Here is a 26,250-nt window from a genome sequence, read left to right as displayed (position 1 = left end):
ATGCAAAGCTTCGGGGTCTTAGAAAATGACGAAGAAAAAAATCTCCCATGATCTCAACACCCAGACAGCTTCTTAACATCCTGGTGTATTTCCTTCCAGTCTTTTTTCTCTGAATATTTGAGAATAGATAAGCCTGTGATGTTACAGCCACATGTACAGGTTTTTTTTTTTTTTTTTTCACCCTAACAAGGAATTCCCTATTTTATTAACGTTTTCCTGTATATTTTTAACACCACAATTCACCCAAATATTCCCTCCTCTCTGGACATTCATATTGCTTTCCAAGAGAATTGTCTGGAACCTCCCTCCATGAGTAGAAATAATTGGGAGAGTGGAGAGACTACCGACTTGAGGCATCAATTTCTCCATGATGACTAGCTGAAAATACTGTAGTGGTTTTCCCTATTTTTTATGCCAAACCTCTGGCATCTGAATTCCGTTGCTTTCCTCTCTCGCTTTCACGGGTCCCACCCTTTTCTTGAAGCCTCTAACCTCGTTTCCCAATTGCATTGATGAACAAAAGGGTTACTTGCCTAGTAGGTTCCTCTTCAAAGAAATTGAAAACTGGGGTCTTTTATGGGCCCTGAGATACCTTAGCTGTGTCTTCCTGACCTGAATTTTTCAAGGCACGCGTTTGCCAACAAGGCAGGTTCCTGGATGGATGTTTCTGAATTGAATGCAACAGTAAATTGGGGAACTGGAAGTAGAGTAGGACGCAGGAGGGGACCTTTTTCTATCACCAGTCAGTGTCAACAGGTAAAGTTCTCTAGTTCTTCCCTCAACCTGCTGGCACCGTTCCTGAGCCATTAAAATTCTTTCAAGGTGTGGCCGAGGGTGGGGTAGAAGATGTTTAGCCATCTAAAAGACTTAGACTGTTACTTCTAAGCTGCGTATAAAGATACAGAAATACAAAAAGTTGGAGCAGCTGGGGAAAGTTTCTGACAGTACTGCATCCCCCCGCCCCCCAATGACCATCGTTAAGGGTATTTGACTCGCTTCTGGCTGGAGCTTGCGAACGGGTTAACAGCGCAAACTCTTGGGAGTCCAGTAGGAGTTGCTGATTGTGCCGGACATTGCTTGCAAAGCAGTTTTTGTGGTTCGCCTCCCTCTGGGTTTTCTCATTCTTTTGTGGGATGTTCATGCAAGCTAGCTTGGCCATTTACTTCCTAACGTTTTCACTTCCCAAACCCCTCTCTCCAGCTCCCGGAGGGTGGCACCTCTTCCCGCCCCGAGACTTCGGGACCGGCTCCAGGCGTGGGGAGGGGGCGGGGGACTTTGTTCCCTCCACTCGACCTTGCCCTGGGAATTTCCTGTGGCCGTTTCTCACGGACAAGCCCACTTCTCCCGCTGGACGCACAGACACCCACCGCCACGGGCCCCGGCCAAGCCCGAGGCCCGAGCGCGGAACGCAGCGCCCGGCCGCCCACCGCGCCCCCGCGGGAGGCCGCCCGCGCTCCCCTCGCTCCCCCTCCTCAGGTCCCGCCGCCGAGAGCCCGGATGTTGGATTCAATCCCTACTCCCGGTCCTTCATTTCCATAAAAGGGCAGCGGCACGGCGGGGCTGAGATTGCTGCGCCGCGGGCGCCCCCCGCCTCCCCCGCTCGGCTCCCCCCACCACCGCGCGCGCCGCCCCGCCCTCCCCCCCGCCCCAGCCCGGGAGTCCGCGCGGCCCGTAGCCCGCGGCGCGGCCGCGGGGGACAGTGGGGGAGGGGGCGAGGCGGTCCGGCCCGCTCGCGACTGCTCGTCCGGGCGGAGGAGGAGGGAGCAGGCGCGCCCAGCCTGAGCCGTCCGACTGAGGGGGCGGGGAGAGAGGGGTGGAGCGCCGGGAGGGAGGCTAGGGGCCGCGACGACAGGACTCCATTAGTCGCTGCAGCCGGGAGGCAGCGCTTCGCCGGCTGAGGAGGGGGTCCGGGCGCCGCCGCCCCTCGAGCCGCCGCCCCCCGCGCCTGTTGCCGCGCGAGCCCCGGGCCGGGAGCGCGAGGAGCGCTCGGTGAGAGGGGCCGGGACCCCGGCGGGGACCCGAGGGGGAGAGCGGGCGGGGAGGAGGGACGTGGGGCCGGCGGGCGGCGTCGCCCGGCGCCGCGGCGCGGCCGGCAGTACGGCAGGTGAAGCCCGCCGCGGTCCGCTAGGCGAGGGCCGCTAGGCTGGGGCCGCGCGGGGCGGGCGGGCGGCGCCGAGTCCGGCCGAGGGCCGCCGCCGGGGCGGGAGCGCGGGCGGCCGCCGGGAAGGGCGCGGGGCGCACAATCCCGCCCGCGCTCCCGCCCCGCCGCCGCGCTCCCGAGCTCGTGCGGAAACCCTCGGGGCCTCCGCCTTCTCCCGCTCCGCGGCGGACCCTGCGAATTCGGTGGGACTTGCCTTCCTTTGGGGGAGTGACGCTTACGAGAGCCATTTCCTCCGTGCTCGCAGGAAGGAGCCATGGCTCTGGACGGGATAAGGATGCCAGATGGCTGCTACGCCGATGGGACGTGGGAACTGAGCGTCCATGTGACGGACCTGAACCGCGATGTCACCCTAAGAGTGACCGGGGAAGTGCACATTGGAGGGGTGATGCTCAAGTTGGTGGAAAAACTCGGTGAGTAGCATCCCAGCCGCTGCAAGATAACGACCTCCAGACTGAGGCTGCGGGGAGGGGGAGGCAGCTGGGGGAGGGGTGGATTTTGGAAATCCTGCTTGGAATCCCGCAAATACTTTGCAAAACTCAAAGGTCTTTCAGTGTTTAAGGAAACAGACTTTTTCACCTTTGTATCTTGTTTTACGTCGTTACTGTTTGAAAATTTCATAATGTAGTGATTCCAGCCTTCCAATTAATAAACTTAATTGCGTAAACAGTTAAAATTGCGAAAACACTCTATTTCTTTGCATTCAGCGACTTCACGTTGAAAGAAATGAGAAAAGAGCGCAAGTTTATGTTGAAAGGGGGACGTTAACAGGGCTTGTGGTTATCAATAACTTACCTTCAGTGTACCTGAATGTTGGCGACATCTGGTATTGAGGATGATGCAGAAATTCTTTGAAGTATAAACTGTACTGGAAAATGTGTAACTTCTGGTGCCAGTATGAAGGTTCTTATAGCTGTGCTACTACGTGATGGAGTGTATTAAAATGTTCCAGTCATCCACTCTTACGAGGGGTGGGGCAGTGTTTGACTATCTGTAGTCCTGCTTTAAATAAGCTATTTCGAGTGTTCAGTTGTATATTAACAAGCTCATAAAAGAATTTTGTGCTTAAAAAACAGGCATAATTAAACTAATTCGGGACTCAGTATTTGCTTGGGTACAAATGTATATACCACATTGATTTAAAACTGACAAGGTTGAAATACTAGGGTATCCAATAATATGGACTGTAAGAAAATTCTGCTGTGCATATTTTGCTTGTGATGGAATTTTCAGTTTTAAAAATCAACTGAAATGTTTGTATAGATGATTTTATCACAAGAGAAATGCTCAGAGGTCCGACTTCCTGAGTTTAACATGCCTTTTGTATGTCTTGCAGTTCTGATAAGGTGAGGTGTGGCACTGCCTTTGGGGGGGGGGGGGAGGGGGTCTTTTTTTAAACACAGCATTTATTCTTCAAGCCACTCTGGAAAATTAGAGAAGTGGTTATTTATCAGGAAACATATTTCTTCACTCAGGGATTGTTGTATACCTACCCTGTAAATTTAGGGAAATAGTGCCCCAATGGAATTTGCAAAATAAGGTCAAAATTCATTTAAGTGGACGTTCTTTGTATCTCTGCAGGAAGTTTAATTACTGAAGGACCCAAAAGAAGCTCCTTACCAGGTAGACTCTTCCTTAGGGCTGTGCATTGTTGGGCTGAGACCGAGCCCAGGAAAGCGAGCCCCCCTGGGTAGTCCTTTGAAAGTGAGATTTTTGCCCTAGTGTTAATCCAGTTAACTGTTGGTTAACATTTTCCTATCTGATTGACTGCATCAATCACTGTTTGTAAAATACTTGTGAATCTTTTTTGTCCAGCACTAGTGTGGGATAATTTAAGGAAGAAAATAACAAATATAATTATTAGTGTTTCCTTTGTTTTCAAAGGAAACAAGCATTTGTATGAGATTGCTTATATATGATCAGTGGACCTTATTAATACACTGGTTTCAATAAGAGATGTTTCTTATTATGAAAAAGGAGCTGTTGAAGGTGACTGAGACAGCTTACAGTTCTTGAAAGCCAGTCTTTTTCTGATGAATAAATAATGACTTCTATATTTATATTGCATTGATTAGAACTGTTTATTGCAGAATCACAGACATAAATAGAAATACAGAGAATAAACTATTTGCAGACAGAACTGATGTTAATATTGACTATAATCTGAATCTTTTCATGTTGATACTTTTTAGTTTTTTACGCAGTGAAAGAAGCCCAGCAAAGTAGGAAATGCTGTGTACATGGAAACCTTTCATTTTTCTTGAACTGAACACTACTGATCTGTTACATTTTGACTTCCAAATAGAAAGTGCGCTTCATCATTATTCTGACTTATCTGTTTGGTAAAAGTAGAGCTAAATGATTTTTTGCTCCTGGTTTTAGGATTAGATTCTTTGAATGGTAAACTATTTTGTTACCTACTGGTACTGAGAAGAGGAGAAATTCAGTAGGGCAGGATCTAAAATTTACAAACCAGGTTAGTCAAATTAAAAAGGAACTTTCTTCAGAGTTGCTTAAAACTGCTGTGGCTTGCCTTTTGAAACATCGTGTCCCTGAAGGTTTTAAAGGGTGGACTGGGTGGACTTGTCAGCAACTACAGTAGATGAAAGCAGCTTGCAGAATCTAGATGATAAGAGGTGGATATGGCACAGGGTCATGAGTCTTGGGATTGCTGAGCAGAGATGGACATTTACCAGAATCCGACTTCTATGGCTTTGGAAGTTATGGTACCATAGAACAGAAGGTATTGCAGCTTTCACCAACATCTTCAGATCCCAGATGCCTGTCTGGTGTTCTTCTTACTCTCATCAGAATCTGTATGAATACCAGAAGCATTAAGTTTTAAGGATTTCTTCCTGTGTAACCAGTGATAACAATTATTTCTATGGATTGATAGATTGTATGATGACTCCTCCCTTCAAAATTGTATTAAAATTCTGTATGTGGGGCTCCTGTCTGGTTCAGTCTGAAGAGCGTGTGACTCTTGATCTTGGGGTCGTGGGTTCAAGCCCCATGCTGGGTGTAGAGATTATTTAAATAAATAAATATTTTTAAAAAATAAAATAATAAAAATTTGTATGTATGTGCACATATGGAGTATTTTGAGAAGAGGCTTTTTATTTTTTTTATATTTTTTTAATGTTTATTTATTTTTGGAAGAGAGAGAGAGACAAAGCACGAGCAGGTGAGGGGCAGACAGAGAGGGAGACACAGAATTTGAAGCAGGCTCCAGGCTCTGAGCTGTCAGCACAGAGCCCGATGCGGGGCTTGAACTCACGGACCGCAAGATCATGACCTGAGCTGAAGTCAGATGCTTAACGAACTGAGCCACTCAGGCACCCCTAGAAGAGGCTTTTTAACTTTCATTAGATTCTCAAAGAGGTCTGTGATCAGAAACAGATCATGACACAACTCCTGGGTTTGGCCCTTGAAGGTCAGCCTTTTTGTGAAGGTACAGTGTTCAGCCCAAACTTAGGCACTTCAATTGAGCAAGCTAAAAAAAACTAAATATTGCTTCCTTAGTAGTATCGGCAACATTATTTTATTTACTTATTTATTTAAGTTTATTTATTTTGAGAGAGACTGGGGGAGAGGCAGAGAGAATCCCAAACAGGCCCCACATTGTCATTGTAGAGCCTGACATGGGGCTTGAACACATGAACCCCGAGATCATGACCTGAGCTAAAATCAAGAGTCGCTGCTTAACCAACGGAGCCACCCAGATGCCCCGACGTGGTTGGAATTTTATAAAGAACTTTCGCACTTAAGTTAAGGTCATTAAACTATGATTTTTTGATGTCTGACTTTGATTCAAAGATCTGAAAAGCTTCTTTAAATCTTAGTGTAAAACTCATGTTATTCTGCACTGACCTTTTAAAAGAAAATAAAGAGTGTATGCTATGAAGAAGCGGGCTTTAGAGAATTCTATCCTGATGTCACAGAAAACTTTTTCTATCTAGGACTTAGTTTAGGCTGATTTAGAGAAATAATCTCCACAGTGGTCCCCTCAATGTTTATACCTCATTCTGAAAATGAAAAATTGTTATTTTTACCTTATTATTTTTTAAAAATCCAGGTTGAAAGCTTCAAATAGAATTTTAAAAATTTATTGTACTTTTTGTTAAAAATAATTTTCAAACCTGTAGAGTGTTTTTTATTTTAAAGTCAAGAGTTAATAAGGGGTCCCTGACTGGCTCAGTCAGAAGAGCATGTGATTGTTGATCTCAAGGTTGTGAATTTGAGCCCCATGTTGGGTGTAGACATTACTTAAATAAATACAAGTTACAAAAACAAAAAAGTAGAGTTAATATAAAGAACATCAGGGATAAGAATTATAAAAATAAGACATCAGAATAAAATGATAAGCTAATTGTATTCAAAACTAAGTTTTGTAAGGAAGAGGCCCAATTTTATGGGATTCCCTGATGTTCCTCTGCAGATCAAGAAATACTAAAACTGTTCTACTCAGTAGTACTCAGAACTTAGTATTGAGGATTCTAAATGCCAAAGAGCTGCTTTGTTTCACTGTGTTTCAGCATCACTTTATAAATGTCTTTTCTGAACTTTTTTTTTTTCTTTTCTGAATTTCTGTCTAAAAGTTTGTGAGTTCACGGGGCTCGAACTCGCGAACTGAAAGAGCATGACCTGAGCTGAGGTCAAGATCAAGAGTCCGATGCTTAACCGACTGAGCCATCCAGACACCCCTAGATTGTGATTTCTGAGTTTCTTTTTGCTGTGAGTCTGTGAGTAGGAAGAATGTAGAAGTGCGGTTAGATCAGGTTAAAATATAGAGAAAGAAAGTACAAATTGGTGGACTCAGGAATAACTAGAAAGAAATACATGGAGTTGACCTAGAAAGTTTAAGGAATGTTTCTGAATGTAGCCTTTAGAAAGAAGTCCTCCTTGCATTGAAGTGTGTTATGTTCTTGGTGTAAATAATAGTGTACATTTATGTTGGAGTTGCATGTTCAGATAGAGTTAAGTTGTGAAGTTAGTACATGTGACAAAAAAATAGATTTTAGTTAAAATAACCTTTGAAAATCTCTTAAAGTGGTTGTGAGTTATACGTTTATTGTCTCCTAGAAGTACAAAGTAGCTAGTTTTTCCTTCAGAAACTTTAAAAATAAATTTCTTTAGTTGAGCACCAGGTGAAGAGTTGGCTTACATTGTGGGATCTGTTGCACAAGAATCCTTTAAGTACTAGGAGTGAAGCTTGGCAAGATGCACAGGGAGAAAGGCATGTGTTAACTGGACAGCTCCATTCTCATACTTGTGCTTAGTGCTCCTTGGGGAAGGCATGTTTGTTAGTGAAATGGTGTCTATGCTATTGAAATCCACAGTGTTTTTCCCTGAGGGCTTACAGTTGAATTCATGGAAATAAAATAATGTACATGGTGCAACTTCACTGCATTTATTGTGAAATATATTAAGATTACAAAAAATTGTTAAAAAAATCTTCTGGAATGGGATGGGAGAAACACTCAATGGTAAAATCATATATATTGAAATGGATTGAATTTTAGCTAAGTATGTACTATCTGACAGCATGTCTACTCTTTTTGGAATACTGTTAATGATCCATAAGAATTGGACATTGGATTTTATCTGTTTTTAGCAGATGTTAGGCTTCTTAAAATTAAGGACAGTATGTAAATTTTACTAAAAATTGCCATAGCATTAAAAAAGTATGAGCTGTTCCTCAGAAATATTATGTGTTGTTTGCTGCCATGTTTTGTACCCTGTTGTTTTTTGTTTTGTTTTGTTTTGTTTTTCAACGTTTATTTTTGGGACAGAGAGAGACAGAGCATGAACGGGGGAGGTGCAGAGAGAGAGGGAGACACAGAATCGGAAACAGGCTCCAGGCTCTGAGCTGTCAGCCCAGAGCCCGACGTGGGGCTCGAACCCACGGACCGCAAGATCGTGACCTGGCTGAAGTTGGACGCTTAACCGACTGCGCCACCCAGGCGCCCCTACCCTGTTGTTTTTTAAATGAACCAATACTGTTTGATTCAACTAGAGTTGGCACTAAAAATAATGTGTCTTTTTAAATTCAGTTTCTTAACAAAAGATCTCATTGGAGATGACTAATAGCTATTTAAGAAAACTTAGAGAATATTAATGTTTTACTTTTTATCTTCAACACCTTTTGAAATTTCAATCTTATAAATTCAGTAGTAATAACTGAGTACGGTATAATCTTCACCTAGGTCACCAGTTAGCATCTTGCCATTTGATTTCTCTATACACACATACATTTTTTTGAATCACTTTCAGTAAGTTGCAGATATCATAACCCTTCATTCCTGAATATTTAAAATATGTATCACCTAAGAACAAGGACATTCTCTACGTATTATGTTACAGTTACCGAATTCAGGGAATTAAACATTGATTCAGTCGTATTGTCTAATACGCATCTCTGTTCAAATTTGCCTCTTGTTCCAGTAATGGCCTTTGGTTTTTTCCATCCAGGATTTCATTCCACGTTTAGTAGTCACTAAACTGTTTTTTACTCACTCTCCTTTAATAATACATTGTGGCTATCAAGTGTTGCTAGTATTACTAGACATTGTTAGGTATAGCTTTCCCATAATGTTGTCTGTCTTCAGGCTGTAGTAGATGCTAATGGATACTAGAGTAATAAAAAACAGCATTCTGGGGGCGCCTGGGTGGCTCAGTCGGTTAGGCGGCCGACTTCGGCTCTGGTCATGATCTCACGGTCCGTGAGTTCGAGCCCTGCATCAGCTCTGTGCTGACAGCTGAGCCTGGAGCTTGTTTCAGATTCTGTGTCTCCCTCTCTCTGACCCTCCCCCGTTCATGCTCTGTCTCTCTCTGTCTCAAAAATAAATAAACGTTAAAAAAAAAAAAAAAACAGCATTCTGGCCCTGCCACTTAACCTGGTGTGTGTGATTTTTGAACAACTAATCTGACCTTCCAAGGGGGTTTTTGATGTCTACAAAATGGAAATTAAAAAAACAAAAAACAAAAAAACAAAGCACTTTCTCATAGGCCTTGGTGAGAATTAAAAGAGATAATATGTGCGAAAATGCGTTTATAAACTATTAGTGTTATACAAATGAGAGGGGCTGTTTTCTCTGGCATGGAGAGCCCCTGAATATACAGAATGGGGCGGGGGGGGGGGGAGTGGGGGGAGGAAGGGAACTGCTTTTAAAAGGAGTTAAATGTAATCTGGACTATTTAATAGGTTACAGCTTTGAAAACAGAGACTTGTACTCCTCAGAGTTTAGTTTGGGGCTGCTTTGTGTTCTCACCCCCTAAACGAGAAAAATAGCTATCATTCCAGACACACACCTACCTCTTTCAAATGTAATAAAAGCTATTTAACTGCTGTTTTCTTAAGATTTCTGAAGTCAAATGGACCAATAAGTGGATGATGGTATTACAGAGATTTGAAAAATCTATAACCATGAGGTCTTCAGTAGTAAATTAATTCTTTTTATAAGAGCAATGTTTTTTTATTCAGTTATAACAAAGGAATGATATAAAATTGTTTCTTGGCACATGAAAGCATTCAGCCCGTTTAGAAACTAATGAAATTGGTTTTGGAAAAAAGTGAATGTATGCAGTATTTTTATTTAAATAATTATTTTACTGAAATAAAAACCAATAATGCTAATGCTATGGTATGTTACAAAATGGTATATATGCCCTGTGTGAGTTAAGCGAATATTCTAAAGGAATATTTTTAAATGATTTTTTAAAATGGAGGTATGATGTTCTACACTGGGTTTGTGGTTACAAATTCATATCCATTATAATTCATTTGTAACGAATTATTTGCATAATTGCATTTATATTAGTTTTTTGTTGATGTTTATGTTACTGAGGTACAATTTACATTACCTTAACATTCATCCTTCTTAGTACAATTTGCTGAGCTTTAACAAATGTATGTAGTCATGTAAAACTACTGTAGTCAAGATACAGGATTTATCTAGCACTCCAAGAAGTTTCCTTGTATCCTTTACAATCAGTCCATCCCCTTCACCCCAACTCCTGAAAACCCCTGATAGTTTGCCTTTACTAGAATGTCCTATAAATGGAGCCACAGAGCATGGAGCTTTGAGTCTGGTTTCTGTCACTTAGCATAATATAAAATTTTTCTAAGTAAAAAATTTTTTTAGCATAGTACATTTAGATTCATCTATGTGTCATGAGTGTAAAAGCAGTTTTTTCTATTTCTGTGTAGTTTATTGTAGGGATGTTTACCAAGTTTATCCATTCACCAGCTAAAGGGCATTTGTGTTATTTCCAGTTTGGAGAGATTATGAATAGGGCTGCTGTAAACATTAGCATGAACATATATTTTCATTTCTCTTGGATCACTACTGAGGAGTGGGATTGCTGGATAGTATGCTAAGCATATACTTAAATTTATAAGAAACTGCCATCTTTTCGAAAGTGACCACATTATTTTGCATGCCTGTCAGTACTGTATGAGAACTGGAAGAAAACAGTTTGAGAGTTCAATTGCTCTGAGTCTTTCCCCAGCACTGGTGTTGTCAGGTCTTTTGTTTATATTTTTCTTAATTTTAGTCAGTCTAATAAGTATGTAGGGGTATCTCTTTATGATTTTAAATCACATTTCCTTAATGATGGGGAGCTTTTCACATGCGTTTATGCCATCTGTATATCTTTTTAGTGAAATGTCTTCATACCTTTTGCCTGTATTTAAAAAAAATTATGTTGTTATTGAGTGTTATGAGTTCTTTATGTATTTTAGATACAAGTCCTTTTTCAGATATGTGTTTTGCAGTATTTCCTCCCAGTCTACCAGTAGTCATTTCATTTTCTTAACAGTATCTTTCAAGGAGCAGAAGTTCTTAATTTTGATGAAGTCCATTTTATCAAATTTTTTCTTCTCTGGGTTGAGCCTTTTAAAGTTGTCATATGTAAGAAATCTGCCTAACCTGTGGTGTCCAGTGGAAACCAATTTGTTACTAATCTACTAGAAAACTTAGTTTTAGTCACAAATACTATCATGAAGCATCTTTGAATAATCAAAGAAAAGTTTCAGAATTTAATGTTCTAGGAATGTTACAGAGGGAATTAAGTCTGGGTTCTAATCTTTAATCCCACCACTTAATAGCTGTGTGATTTTTTTTTTTTAAATCAGAGTTTTCAATGTTTCAGAATCTTAATTTCCTTATCTATACAGTATAAGTAAACACAGAATAAGCCTTCATTTAAATTTGTTTCCTTCTCTTTGTAATTTTATTAGAGTTCTTTGATCATTGTTTTTCAAATGTGGTAACTCCTTCAACTAGATGATACACCATTCTAAAATAATCCTGTTGTGGATAAAAGGATCCTTATTCAGGAGTGCCTGGGTGGCTCAGGCGTCTGATTTTGGCTCAGGTCATGATCTCACGGTTTGTGAGTTCGAGCCCCACATCAGGCTCTCTGCTGAAGCTCAGAGCCTCGATACCGCCTGCTTTGGATTCTGTGTCTCCCTCTCTCTCTGCTCCTCCCCAGCTCACGTCTGTGTCTCAGAAATAAATAAACATTAAAAATAAAATCTTTAAAAAAAAAAAAAAAGGATCCTTATTCAAGTCCTGGTCCACTCTCCTTCACTGAGAATATTATACTATTTATTCATAGTGACTTACCTAGAGTTACCTGGAAAAATGTTTTGAAAATTTTATCTTGTATTTTTTCCTCAGTTTCAATAATTCTGCTCTTAAGTGAATTATTCTGTATAAGAGAAGAAGATAAGTAATAAATGATTAAAATGTGAGGTTACATTTGGATTTTCTTTCATGATTCATGTTTTTGGACTTGATTATCTACTATCTAATTGTATGAGGACCAGCCACCTTCAGTGTTTCCTTGGGCAACTTTATATAATTCCAAAATTAGGAAGCTGATCATCTCTAGCTCAGAGGAGATGAAATCTGTTTTATAATCTGTAGTGAATCTTTTCTCAAGTATTTAACTATCTTAGTTTTTATATTCTGCTGTAACTAAAAACTATATCAAGTATTTCAAAGATGGTAATTTCAAAGCAAGTGTAATGATGATTTAGATATCTTTTTCTTTTTAATTTTTTTTTAATGTTTATTTTTGGGAGAGAGAAACACAGAGTGCGAGCAGGGAGGGTCAGAGAGAGGGAGACACAGAACCTGAAGCAGGCTCCAGGCTCTGAGTTGTCAGCCCAGAGGCCAACCGTGGGGCTCAAGGCCCACGAACAGTGAGATGGGATCTGAGCTGAAGTCAGACGCTCAACCGAGTGAGCCACCCAGGCGCCCCTAGGTATCTTTTTCTTAATGGAACACTCAGGTTTATGAATAAAACACCAACAAAGTGCCAGCTTTATTGATGATAGATGAAGATGTCTATTGAATAAGTGCTTCCCAGCTTAATATTCTTTAATGTAGTTGTGGAATTTCCTAATCTTTGAATTTAGAAATAACTTGGAAAAAGAGCAAATGATTGCTGTTATCAATTTACAGTTTTATGCAAGGTGTTGAGTTCTGTTGCTGTGATAGAATGCTCTTGTTGTGGAGCATAGATTGGGGTGTGGGGACAGCCTGCTGCTGTGATGGTCCTGACTTTACTATATTCTAGCTGTACAACCTTGTGCTGTGTGACCTGTCTGTGCCTCTGGCTGCTCAGCTGTAAAATGGAGTGAATAGTAACTTTATCATAGGATTATTAAAGGATTAAGTTAGTTAATGAATATGAAGTGTTTCAGAATAGACTTTGTAAATGCAGTGATGATAATATTGATGATTGTAGTCCAGGCTCTTTTAGTGGTATGTAAATTTTTCCCTTTTACTGAACTAGATAAATAATGATATTTTATAAATGATTGAGAATATGTCTTTTATAAAGGTAAGCCAAATAATACTTGTTCTCTACCATATTAAGAATTTATTTATTTATTTATTTATTTATTTAATGTTTATTTTTGAGAGAGACACAGACAGAGCACAAGCAGGGGAGGGCCAGAGAGAGAGGGAGACACAGAATCTGAAGCAGGCTCCAGGCTCTGAGCTGTCAGCACAGTGCCTAACGAAGGGCTTAAACCCACATACTGCAAGATTATGACCTGAGCTGAGGTTGGTCACTCACTGACTGAGCCCACCCAGGCGCCCCAGGAATGTATTTTAACTTTATTGTGCTACCTTGCATCACTGTTGGTAGTATTATAAAGAAAATATGACAAGAATGTTTTAGAAGCAGATTTTATGTACCAGTGTATGCAAAATTATAGATAAATTATGCTGAACTGGAAGGTATTTACAATAAATTTAAATTCTGGTTTAGGCAAATGCTTTCATTAAAGGTAAACTTTGTTAGTTTAAGAACTTAGTCTAAGACATGACTACTTATATGTGACCTTGGCATGTTATTTAACTTCTGATTATTTAATCTTACTTAACCTTAGTTTACTTACCCGTTTTTGGAGTTAGTATAAGAACTAAGGATGGTATTAAAAGGATTCACAGAATCCCTGGTAATTAGTAAGAGCTCAATAAAATGTTATCACCAGTTATATTTTAAATGCTATGTAAACCTAAAACGTAAACTTGAATTGTAGATTGAAGTAGTCTGTCTACTTTGTTTTCACTGTATTTATGTGGTATTTGACCAGAAACACCTTATTTTCTTGCTCTTGTGAATTTTGTTGAATGATTCTGAACTTTCTGAATACGTTACCTGAAGCCAGATTGCCTAGGTTTGAATACTGGTTTCACTGTCTATCAGCTTTGTGACCTTGGGCCAAGTTATTTAACACTGCTGTGTCTTGATTCCCTTACAAGTAAAATGGGGGTAATTATATATTTCCTTATAGGTTTCTTGTGAGGATTAAGTGAATATATATGTGTAAAGTTCGTAGAACGGTTCTTGGGCACCTGGTAAGTACTAGTTTGTAATGATTGTTATTTTATTGAGGATCCTGATGGACCTTTGGAATATCTCACTATTAAGTATCTTACCTTATGGGTTTAAGGAATAAATAAATGCCTTAAAGATCTCAGACAGGGAACGAAAGACTTTAGAGTGAGATGGGACATTTGTGTATAAACGTTCCTGCATGAATATACTTCTGTACACTCACACTCTATTTTTGATAGGTTATAACAGTATATAGCAGGAGACTTTGTGGGGATAGAAGAGGTACATAAACTTGACCTCATCAGTAGTAGCAGCAGCAAACGTTTATGGAGGGCCAAGCATTATATTCGGTAATGGGGCATAGTCCCTGCTTAAAATGTGAGCAGCTTTCTAGTATCAAAATGAAAACAGAAGATTGCTTTGACAGTCTGGTTGTGAAATGCCAAAAAAGTAGTACAGGAAGATGATGGAGATTTAGAAGAATGAGCAATGACTGGTCTTATTTGAAGGGGGCCAGAGTGAAAAGTTAGTTAGGAAGGAAGAAAGGCATTCCAGATTGTGACTGCACTATTTATGGTGTATTGAATAATAGCTTGGAGAAGTAGGAGATAAGATTATAGAGAGGACACCTGAAAGTTCGGTAAGAAGATGATACTCTTTCCTATTACTCCTTCACTCACCCACTTAAATATTTTAAATGAGAATCTACTGAATGCTAGACATTGTACTACAAATGGGAGAGATGGGAAGTGAACAAAATTAACTCATTCTTTATTTTCACTCATTTTGTAGTCGTAGGGGCAAGACAATCTTTAAATAAGTAATTGCTATAATTTGATGAGTGTTGATAATTGAAATAGTTATGGGAGTGTCTACTTGGTTACCTGACCTCTGGTATATAGGGAAGGATTTTTGGAGGCAATTACTTTTAAGCTGAGAGTTGAAGGTGGAGTGGGAATTAGCCAGAAGAATGGCAGAGGATGTTAGCATAAGGGCATGGATTGGGGGAAGAACAGGTTGGGAGAAGATGAGAAGTACCAGCATGAGAGGTGGAGTGAGAGAGGATGGCCATTTGAGGAACTGAAAGAAGTCTATTGATGAGGGAAGAGCAGTCCTGGGGAACTAGTGGCTTGACAGGCATAAGAAATAAGTGCTTAATGTGCTTTATAAACCAGGCTTAAAAGATTTAGTGTTATATATACTAAGAGCTGTGAGATACCAGTCAAGACTTTAAACAGGGAGAGACCTCAGATTTTTTCCAATTTGAAGCTCATTCAAGTATGAATGTCAGTAACATAAGATGTAAGCAGTAAAGACCTCTTGGATTCCAAGAAATATTTATTTCAGTAGTCTAGACTCCTGTATGAGGATTTGTTAGTATTTTCTGAGATAAATTTAAAATGTCAAAGCCAATAAAATATTCTCACTAAATTACTTCTTTTTTGAACTGTAGAATGGTTAGCACCTTTGATCACCTTTAAAAGACAAATATAGTTAGTACATTTGTGAGTCAAATACTAACTGGTAAATTCAACCCTGATGTTACTGTCTTAGAATTTGTCAGATGTTGATAATTCATGAACTCCCCAGTCCAGTCTTCTAGGAATTAAGCCAAGTTGAACCAAATTAGTAGTAAGCCTTTAGGATTGGATAGAAAGTTACCCACCCACTGGAAATGAATAATTGGCATACTTCCCTCTATTTGTGGGCACTGTGTAGTTGCATGCACGGTTTGTGTGATCTGATAAAGCTTCTCAACTACTTTGGGTTAGTATATTTTGTAGTATTAAGTAACACATTGAAATTGATAGACATTATTTTGAGTTGCTGAATAACTTCAAAAGGCAATTTGTAAGCTTAGTTGATTCTGTTTTCTTTTGATGACCCAATTCCTAAATTTTCAGTCAGTGAGTTATATCAAAGAAATACCAATTTGTGACTTTTTAGTTTCTAAGTGTGTTCTGTAATTGATCAATCCATCCACTTCAGTCAGTCTTTGAAGCTTTAATGTAAAAATAATCATTTTTTAAATTTAAAGTTGGATAGGGTACTTTATTTTTTAATTCGTATTTTAAAAATGTCTATTTATTTTGAGTGTGTATGAGCAGGGGAGGGGCACAGAGAGAGAGGAGAGAGAATCCTACACAGGCTCCATGCTGCCAGCACAGACCCCTATGTGGGGCTCTATCTTACAGACTGTGAGATCATGACCTGAGCTGAAGTCAAGAGTCAGACTTTTCACCAACTTAGCTACCCACATGCCCCTTGAATGGGGTACTTTAACTGAAATATATTGGCAGTTGGGGGTGCTGAGTGACCCAGTCATGTGAAGCATCTGTTGATTTTAGCTCAGGTCTTGATCTCAGGGTTGTGTGCTCAAGCCCCATGTTGGGCATGAAGCCTACTTAAAAAAAAAAAAAAAAAAAAAGGAGTATGTTGGCAATTTGAATGATGTGTAAACTTTGAAGCAGTTTACAGCATCTGCTAACAGATTAAAACCATTTTAAAAAGAAAATGACATACCAGATAGATTTTTGGAAACCATCAGTGCTTTGTATACTTTCAGTATACACATTTCAGTTATCAGGGTTTAGGTCAGTAGCACCAGCCATCCAAACAACAGGGTTCCCATTTTAGTTACCACCATACTTTAAGAATGAATAATTGCTTGAAGTAAGAACTCCTTGTTCTTCATTATGTAAATAACAGGTGTGCATTGTGACCCAGTGACCGCTCATGTCACTTATTTCAGAGTCTGCCCATGGTTGGTCACTGTATATTTGTTACACAGTTCATGCATAGCCACAGTGTGGGGCAGTGTTGCCTTTTTGTCTTCCACTAATAAACTCACGACATATTTTACAAAAATGGATCATTGACAGTGGGAATTGTACAGCAAAGAAACAAAGAGTGATAATACTGGGAGTGAAATTGGAATCACACATGGATGGGGAATTGTAGAAGAAATAGCTCACCATGGACTGTGGATGCTGTCACCATTGAGAGACCTGACATGCAGCCAAAGGGATTTAGTGAAGGCAGATAAGTTGACATAAATGAGGAAGGTGGTATGACAAGAAGGATGAAAATGTCTCAAAGTGACACAAGCAAAAAAAATTGTTATGGAAGGAACTCTCAGAGATATTTCATGACGTTGAAAATGCAAAGGATAGAATGTTGGAAGTTGACCCAAACTTAGAAGGAGTACAACGATTTGCCAAGGCATAGGTGGGCACTGTTTAAACAACTCTTGATAAATTTTTACAAAGAAATGTAGCAGTTCTCAATGTTTCTAATGTTTTAAATTACACTGCACTTAATACCAGTTTTTCTATTTTTTCATTTTCCTATTTCACCTAAAACTGACAGAGTTTTTAATCTTTGACAAAAACTTTTGTCATGGAGTAATAACAATTTTCCATATTAAGATTTTTTAACATGTTGCCTCTCTATTACATTTATTTATTTGTTTGTTTGTTTGTTTGTTTAAAGTGTATTTTGAGAGAGAGACAGAGAGAGCGAGCTGGGAAGGGGCAGAGAGAGCGGGAGAGAATGAGAACCCCAAGCAGGCTCCATGCTGCTAGCATGGAGTCCGATGTGGGCTTAAATTCACAGACCATGAGACCATGACCCAAGCTGCAACCAACAATCAGATGCCAACTGAACCACTTAGGTACCCCTGTTACACATGTTTATTGGTTTAATTCTGGGTGCCATACCCTGGGTTCAGTCTTTGAGATACAAGATGAATAAGCTCAAAGACCCTCAATTGAAGTTGTTTATTTAAAATATAATGAAGTGTAATGTCTTATTCAGAGTGCTAATATGTACCTTAACTGTTTTGACAGGAGGGTCAGTGAAGACTCAGATGGTAATATTTGAGCTGATTCTACTGTAGGACTTTATCACCTTCTGAGTGGGCAAAGAAAAAAGTATCCAGGCAAGGAGCTCTGAAACACCTAGTTATGCCACAGACTTGGCCAAAGCAGGAGTTGTAGCTGGGGATAGCTAGAGGGATGTGGGGCACAGATGGTTAAGATTTGTGTAACCTATTAAGATCCTATAAAACACTAGCAAGAGAGGAACTTGGAAAGTTAAGTAGAGAAGTAAAATTACCAAAATTACATTTTTTATTTTTTTTAAATTTTGTAATGTTTATTTTATTTTTGAGAGAGAGAGAGACTGAGCATGAGCAGGGGAGGGGCAGAGAGAGTAGGAGACAGAATCTGAAGCAGGCTTCAGGCTCTGAGCTGTCAGCACAGAGCCCGACGCGGGGCTTGAACTCATGAACCACGAGATCATGACCTGAGCTGAAGTCGGACATTTAACCGAGTGAGCCACCCAGGCGCCCCCCAAATTTACATTTTATAAGATAACTTAGTTTTGCAAAAAAAATGGGATTATAGTAGTCAGGCAAGAAATGTTGAGGACTTCAACTAAGGCAATGTAAAAGGAGAGAAAGGGACAAATTCAATAGCTGCTTAAGAGGTAAGTTCCAAGAAAAACTGAAGGAGAGGAAGAAACAGAATAGGATTCGAGGAGATATATCCAATTTCAAAGATTTAAAGGTTAGGTTAATATAATTACTATTTGCATGATCTTGGTGTAGTCTTCCCTTAATTTGTTGGATGGAGTGGAGTGGAATGGGGGACAATTATGGAGTTATGAAATATTTTCATGCTTCATTGCCAGTTTTTTTTTTTTTTTGTACCTTATTGATTAACAAAATATGTTAGCTAAGGTAGTGTTGGGACTTTCTTTATGCAGTCTGTTTCTGTTTTTAATAGCTATGGAAAATCAGCAATATACTTCTTTGTAGAATATTAATGATTATATTATAGAAACTTAAGTCTTAGATGATGGTGTTGTGATGGAGTGTAGAATGTACTACTGAGAATTATGTTGTTAAAGAGTAGTTCTGGAAGAGGGGAGGGTCATCCTCTAAAATAAAATTAATTTAGACTTTTGAAGAGTCAAACCAGGAAGAGAGGAAATGACTTGGAAGGTATTCCAATTATTTTTAGATGGTAGAGTATTAATTTTATAATAACATAAATCTCAAATATAAAACCAAAAGTGATTACATAGTTTTTCTAGATTGCTTATTTGCTATTGACACCTGTTTGCGGTTTTCACTTGTTTTAAAGTTCTGCTTAATTTTGCATATTAGTATATGCATTCTTAAAATATTTAAATAGTTGCTAACAGAAACCGTTTTGAGTTTTACAGGCATACCTCAGAGATAATTGCTGGTTTGGTTCCAGACCACTGCAATAAAGTGAATATTGCAATAAAGCAAGTCAGAAGAATTGTTTTGTTTCTCAGTGCATATACAAGTTATGTTTGCATTATGCTGTTGTCTATTAAGTATGCAATAACAACATTATGTCTAAAAAAGCAATGTGCATACCTTAATTAAAAAAAATACTTTTATTACTAAAAATGCTAACCACTATCTGAGCTTTCGGTAAGTCATGGTCTTTTTGCTGGTAGAGGCTCTTGCCTTGATGTTGATGGCTGCTGACTGATCAGGGTGATAGTTGCTGAAATGGTGGGGTGGGTGTGGCCCAGTTAATTTCTTAAAGAAATAATTTAAGACAACAATGAAGTTTGCCTCATTGATCGACTCTTCCTTTCATGAATGATTTCTCTGCAGCATGTGATGCTGTTTGATAGCATTTTATTCACAGTAGAACTTCTTTCAAAATTGGGAGTCCATGGTCTCAAACCCTCCTGCTGCTTTATCAACTAAGCTTATGTCCTATTCTAAATACTTTGTTGTCCTTTTGTGTTCATCTTTAGGAGTAGATTGCACCTCAAGAAACCACTTTATTTGCTCATGCATAAGAAACAACTTTATCCATTCAAGTTTTATTACAAGATTGCAGCAATTTAGTCCTTCAGGCTCCTCTTCTAATTCTAGCTCTCTTGCTGTTTCCACGACATTTACAGTTACTTCCTCCACTGAAGTCTTGAACTCCTCATAGTCCTCCATGTGGGTTGGAATCCACTTCTTCCAAACTCCTGTTCCTGTTCATGTTAATATTTTGATCTCTTCCCATGAATCAGGAGTGTTCTTAATGGCATCCAGAATGGTGAATCCTCTCCGGAAGATTTTCAATTTACTTAGCCCAGGTCCATCAAAGGACTCAACTATCCATGGCAGCATTAGCCTTATGAAATATATTTGTTAAATAATTAGACTTGATAATTGAAATGACACTTTGATCTATGGGCTGCAGAATGGATGGTGTGTTAGGAGGCTTGAAAACAACGTTAATCTCATTGTACATCTTCATCAGAGCTCTTGGGGGACCAGGTGCATTTTTAATTAGCAGTAGTATGTTGAAAGGAATCTTTCTTTCTGAGCAGTAGGTCTCAACGTTGGGCTTAAAATATTCAGTAAATCATATTGTAAAAAGGTGTGCTGTCATCCAGGCTTTGTTCCATTTATAGAGCATAGGCAGAGTAGATTCAGCGTAATTCTTAAGGGCCCTAGGGAGTTTTGGAATAGTCAATGAGCATTGGTTTCAACTTAAAGTCATCAGCTGCATAAGCCCCTAACAAGAGGGTAAGCTTGTCCTTTGAAGCTTTGAAGCCAGGCATTGACTTCTCTCTAGCTATAGCTATGAAAGTCGCAGAAGACATCTTCCAATATAAGGCTCTTTTGTTTATATTGAAAATTTGTTTAGCGTAGCTACCTTCATTAATCTTAGCTACTAAATCTTCTTCTGGATAACTTGCATCTTCTAGGTGTTTCACCTTGCGTTTTTATATTCTGAAGTTGGCTTCTTAAACCTCATGAGTCACCTCTGCCAGTTTCAAACTTTTGTCAGCTTTCTCACCTCTCTCAGTCTTCATAGAATAGAAGAATTAGGGCCTTGCTCTGGATTAGGCTTTGGCTTAAGGGAATGTTGTGGGTGGTTTGATCTTCTATCCAGACCACTAAAATCTTCTTCATACCGGCAATAAGGCTGTTTTGCTTTCTCATCATTCCTGCTTTCTCTGGAATAACACTTTTCTTTGAAGATTTTTTCCTTTGCATTTGCAAATTGGCTGTGTTGCACAAGAGACCTAGCTTTCAGCCTCTAAGTTTAATCAGTTATAGTTTTTGATTTAAAGTGGGAGATGTGCAACACTTCCTTTTACTTGAACGTTTAGAGGCCATAACTGGGCTGTTAATTGGCCTAATTTCAGTATTGTTATTGTCAGGGAATAGGGAGGCCTGAGGAGAGGGAAAGAGATGGTGGAAAGCTGGCCCGTGGAGCAGTCCGAACACATGTGACATTTATCAATTAAGTTTGCCGTCATATGAGCATGGTTTGTGGTACCCCAAAATAATTACACAATGGTAGCATCAGGGATCACAGATCACCATAACGAATACAGTAATAATGAGAAAGTTTGAAATATTGTGAAATTTACCAAAATGTGACAGACATGAAGTGAGCAAATGCTGTTGGAAAAATGATTGCAGATAGACTTGCTTGACACACGGTTGCCACAAATGTACAATCTCTAAGAACCACAGTTATCTGTGAAGTGCAGTAAAGTGAAGCACAATAAAATGAGGTATGTTTATATTTGCTGTTAAATCAGTTTGAAACATTCATAATTTACATATACATTCACATTTGGTGTTTAGAGACTGACCTGATGAGAGACTTGTGTAGTTTTGGCTGATTCTAGGCAGGACCTCCTCTATGACCAGCCCCTCCCTCTCTTGAATTACAATTTTCATGGTCTAGTTCATAATTTTCTGGTGTAATTTCTTATTTTTCTTAGTATATATCTCGAATTGATTAGCTTCTTGGTAAGTGTGTGGTGGGTGATGGGGTCCATTATATATCAATAAGTTGGTATTCCAATACATATGGATAGTATTAGAACAAGGAAATGGAATGGTTTGAATGACTATTTCCACATAACCTCTTGGAGACCCTAATAGAGTGGCAGTCTCTCTGATGATAAGGTTTCTCTGTGCCAGGGAGGCAGTGTTTACTTTGGGCAGAACTGGATCAACCTAAATTTCGTCCCTGAACCCATTTTTTCATGCTGACTATTCAGTTGACATATCAGTTAGATATCTGTGATAACTGAATTCTGATCTCATCTCTGCTACTGAGGAACTGTGGGAGCTCAAGCAAGTCACTAATTCCACTGGAGCTGGTTTCCTTATCTACAGGAAGAATTTAGATTAGGTTGAGTTTTTCTTTCTTTTCTCTCTCTCTCTCTCTCTCTCTCTCTCTCTCTCTCTCTCTCTCTCTCTCTCCAGGGGGATGGGGCAGAAGGAGAGAATCTTAGGTGTGCTTCATGCTGGGCCTTGATATGGGACTCGATCTCATGACTGAGATCATGACCTCAGCTGAAATCAACAGTCGGACCCTTAACCGACTGAGCCACCCAGGGGCCCTGGATTGGATTGATTTCTGAGGACATTTTCAGTTCCCAGTTTACACGAGCCTCATAGCAGCTCTGTGATAACTGGTGGGGGAAAGGCACAAGCTAAACAAGTTGCGGTAAGGTCTGGTGAGGTTAGACTTCATGGAAAGTTTGTTGAACCTCTCACCAGAATTTTACTGTCTGCTGTAGCCATTTGCCTTCAAGACTTTTTGAAATCTATCCCAAAATAGTATTCTTACCAGTGCAGGTCACTTAGCTCTGGGGGAGGAAAGGCGGGTGCTAAGGAAGGGAAGGGAGGAAATACATTCCCCATATGAAGCCTATCTCACTTCTCATTGCTCCCTCTGGGAAGACCTGGTGTTTCCGCTGTATTTAATAATCTTTACTTTCCTGCAGATGTCCAGTCTACCTTCTTTCTCACTCCTGAATACATATTTCCTATACAAAATGTGCAGGATAATCATCAGGATTTCACTGTGAAATGTAAATCAATCTTAACATTAGTCCTTTGACTTCAGTTTAACAGGTCCAAATCTGTTTCTCCTCTGAATAATTTTATCTTGGTTAATGGAGTGTTGTTTAAGGTTGCCACTCTTTACCCAAAGAATACAAAAACACTAACTCATAGGGATACATGCACCCTTGAGTTTATGGCAACATTATTTACAATAGCCAGGATATGGAAGCAGCCCAGGTATCTACCAATTGATGATTCGATAAAGAAGATGTGTATATATACAGTGAAATATTATTCAACTATAAAGAAGAGTGAAATCTTGTCACTTGCGATGACATGGATGGAGCTAAAGAGTATAATGCTGAGTGAAATAAGTGAGTCAGAGAAAGACAAATATTATATGATTTCACTCATGTGGAGTTTAAGAAACAAAACAAATGAGCAGAGGGGGAAAAAGAAAAACAAACCAAGAAACAGACTCTTAACTATAGAGAACAAACTGATGGTTACCAGAGGGTGGAGGGATGGGTAAAATGGATGATGGGGATTAAGGAGGCACTTGTGATGGGCACCGGGTGATTAAAACTTAAAAAGAAAGAATGCCACTTCTGAAGTCACATTGATCTGGATTCAGAGTCTTGCTTCTGTATATACTAGCTTTATGATCTTTGGCCAAGTTATGTAACTCCTATCCTTTGGTTTTCTCATTTCTAAAACGGGGATTTTAGTAGTATTTAATGCTTAGCATTGTGTGAGAATTAAATGAGAATGTGTTAAGTTTTACCCATATATATTAAATGTTCAATGAACAAATCTTAGTGCTTTTGTTACTGTCCACTTAATTCTCAAGCTAGGAGCTTTCTAGATTTCCTCTCCACTTTCCAACTGTCCTCTCTGATCTATAGTCATTATCATTAAGACCTGTGATTCTCTAACTTATATATTTTCATCATATTTGGCTCCTTCTCTTTCAGCTTCTGCCTTAAATCGGATCCTGCTTCCAGAACATTGCAGTAAACTTCTTGCTGCCAGGCTCTTCCTTTTTCTGATTCATTCTCCACAATCCCATCATAGTTACTTTCATAAAATAATCTGATTTAGAGCCTCCATGGTCTGTAGTATAGTTCCTCTTAGCATGTGTTGGAACTCCCATGTCTCTTAAGTTCCAGGTAATATGTCACCTCTTCTTCAGAGCCCAATTCATCTGTTTCCTTATAGTTGGTTGCTTCTGTGGCATTTTGTTCTTTTACCTTTTTAGCTCATTTTGCTGGTCTGTGTCCCTTACCTGGGATGGTAAGTGCCTTAGGATGGGAGGTCTTACTAATTTTATATTCCTGTGGCCTAGCTTAGTGCGGCAAATGGTAAATACTTGGAAAATGTTTATTAATTCATTTATTGATTGTGCACCTGAAGAATAATATTTTTCATCCATTTTGCTTCCTCTTTGCCTTTTAAAGGTCTGAATACTTAAAGAGACAAGAACAAGAAGGAACATCCTAAAATCAAGGGAGGGGATCCTCAGCATCCTCACCTCTGAAAGGTGAGGAGGAAGGAGAGCTGAGGACAAAAGAATACGTGATTGAATAGTGAAATTAATATCTGATGTCCTTACATTTCAGTAGATATTAGGGATAACATCATAGAATTTTAAAACTTACTGAAGCATTAATTTTACTTGTAGACCCTGTCTTTATACATTAATGTCTTTATACATTATTGGCATTTCATTAGAAACATTAGAAGAGTTTGTATATTTCAGCAGTTAGAGAGGAAAGCAGAAACTAAAACTCTTCTGTCAGTAGCTTAGTAAATGTAAGAAACCTTGGCTTAAGACAACAAATTACAGCTGGAAAAGAGGAAGGAGGCAGGTTAATTCCTGGAGTTGTGCAAAGAGGACAGGGAGAAGCCAAGGACCCTAGGTTAGCAGGAAGCCCTTATCTTCCCCACAGCTTACCAGCAGTCTTCTCTTCCCTCTCTAACCCAGATTGTGTAGATGCCACTGGTGACAGTTTTCCTTACAACATCTCAAGTTGAAGCATTGTCTACATATTTCCCCCAAAAAACTTGTGATACATGTTTAGTATGATATAATATTGTTAGTAATATACCTTGGGTTATTTTAGATTTGTGTAACAGTCTGATTTGGAATGTAGCTATTGTTTATAATGTTTCTTTGTGGTAAATGAACTTTTGGAACATAATCATTTCATACAGTAGGGTTTGTCTTGGACAAAGTAGTTCATTCTTTTTAAAGATGTGAGAAAGAAGAGGAAGTCAGTTCAGTTTGGTTTCCCCATGTCTAAGGAAATCTCCCTTGTGTTTCTGGTTAGTATAGAAGCATGTTTCAGTTCTAAAGTTGAAGACAAAATGGGTTTTTTCTTGGTGGTGTCTTTGGGGTTAATGTTTTCTTGGGGTAGTAATGAAGGGTCTTTAAAATTTTCAATATGAAGATTTATTCATTTATCAGGGATTGTGTGCCAGGCAGTGTTCTAGGTGCTAGCAGTATAATGGTGGTTGAAATAGACATTGTTTTCATTTTAGTGATTATAATCCAGTAGGGAAGAAAACACTTATCCCTCCCATGAACAACAAACAAAACGAATACAAATTTTGATCATCAGTATCACAGTGTACTGAAATAGAGGATAATGGAGGGACATAGGATATTGGAAGGTTTATCTTAGGGTGGTGAAAAAGCCTTCTCTGGGAACATGAAATTTAAACTAAAATTTGAAAGATGAGAGGTATTTAGACATTCAGAGTAGAATAGCATGTGCACAGCAACTGAGGCAGGAAAGAGGTTGTTAGTTCTTGGAATAAAAGGAGGAAAGTGTGGTTGAAGCAGAGGAAGGGTAAGTAGCACAAGGTAAACTCAGAGAAGTAAATAACCCATAGTGTGTGGGGCTTTGTAGACTGTGATAAGGCATTTGGATTTTATTTTGAGTGCATTTGGAAGCTGTTAAAGTCTTTTCAGCAGGGGAATGACATGAGTGTTGAGTAGATCACCTTGGATATTATGTGGGAAGTGCTGAATGGAATCAGGAGACTGGTTAGGAGGCTCTTCCAGTGGTCAGTGGAAGAGGTGATAGTGACCTGAACAAAATAAGTTCATGCCAGTGGAAACTGGAGAGTTTGGGAAGTTGAACTGAAAGGACTGCTGATAAATGTGGGGGATGGTGGGGAAAGAAGAATCCATTACCTCTAGATTCTGGCTTGAGCAACTGGGTTGGCAGTTAGTGCTATTTAGTGATAGTAGGGATTGGAGAAAATTGGGTTGTTCTGGATATACTAAGTTTGAGATGCTTGCGAAACATCCAGATGGAGCTATGGGATAGGCAGTAGGTTGTATAAGCTAGTGCTCTATGCAGAA

The 26,250-nt window shown here is 39.4% G+C and overlaps 1 protein-coding gene across 6 annotated transcripts in view; it reads left to right on the top strand.

The window, feature by feature from the left end:
- The first annotated feature begins 1,659 nt into the window (after window positions 1-1,659).
- FERMT2 (FERM domain containing kindlin 2) overlaps window positions 1,660-26,250 on the top strand; it is an 84,316-nt gene continuing 59,725 nt past the window's right edge. For all 6 annotated transcript variants that reach the window (XM_045450992.1, XM_045450991.1, XM_045450989.1 and 3 more), the window contains exons 1-2: window positions 1,660-1,989; window positions 2,406-2,571. In XM_045450992.1, coding sequence (XP_045306948.1) covers window positions 2,415-2,571 — 157 coding nt within the window. In that variant the 5' untranslated portion in view covers window positions 1,660-1,989; window positions 2,406-2,414. The remainder of the gene's footprint in view (window positions 1,990-2,405; window positions 2,572-26,250) is intronic.

This window comes from Leopardus geoffroyi, chromosome B3 (assembly GCF_018350155.1).
Source record: "Leopardus geoffroyi isolate Oge1 chromosome B3, O.geoffroyi_Oge1_pat1.0, whole genome shotgun sequence".
Classification (NCBI taxonomy): Eukaryota; Metazoa; Chordata; class Mammalia; order Carnivora; family Felidae; genus Leopardus; species Leopardus geoffroyi.
Note: the sequence above shows the minus strand (reverse complement) of the source record. Positions and strands in the feature narration are given on the sequence as shown.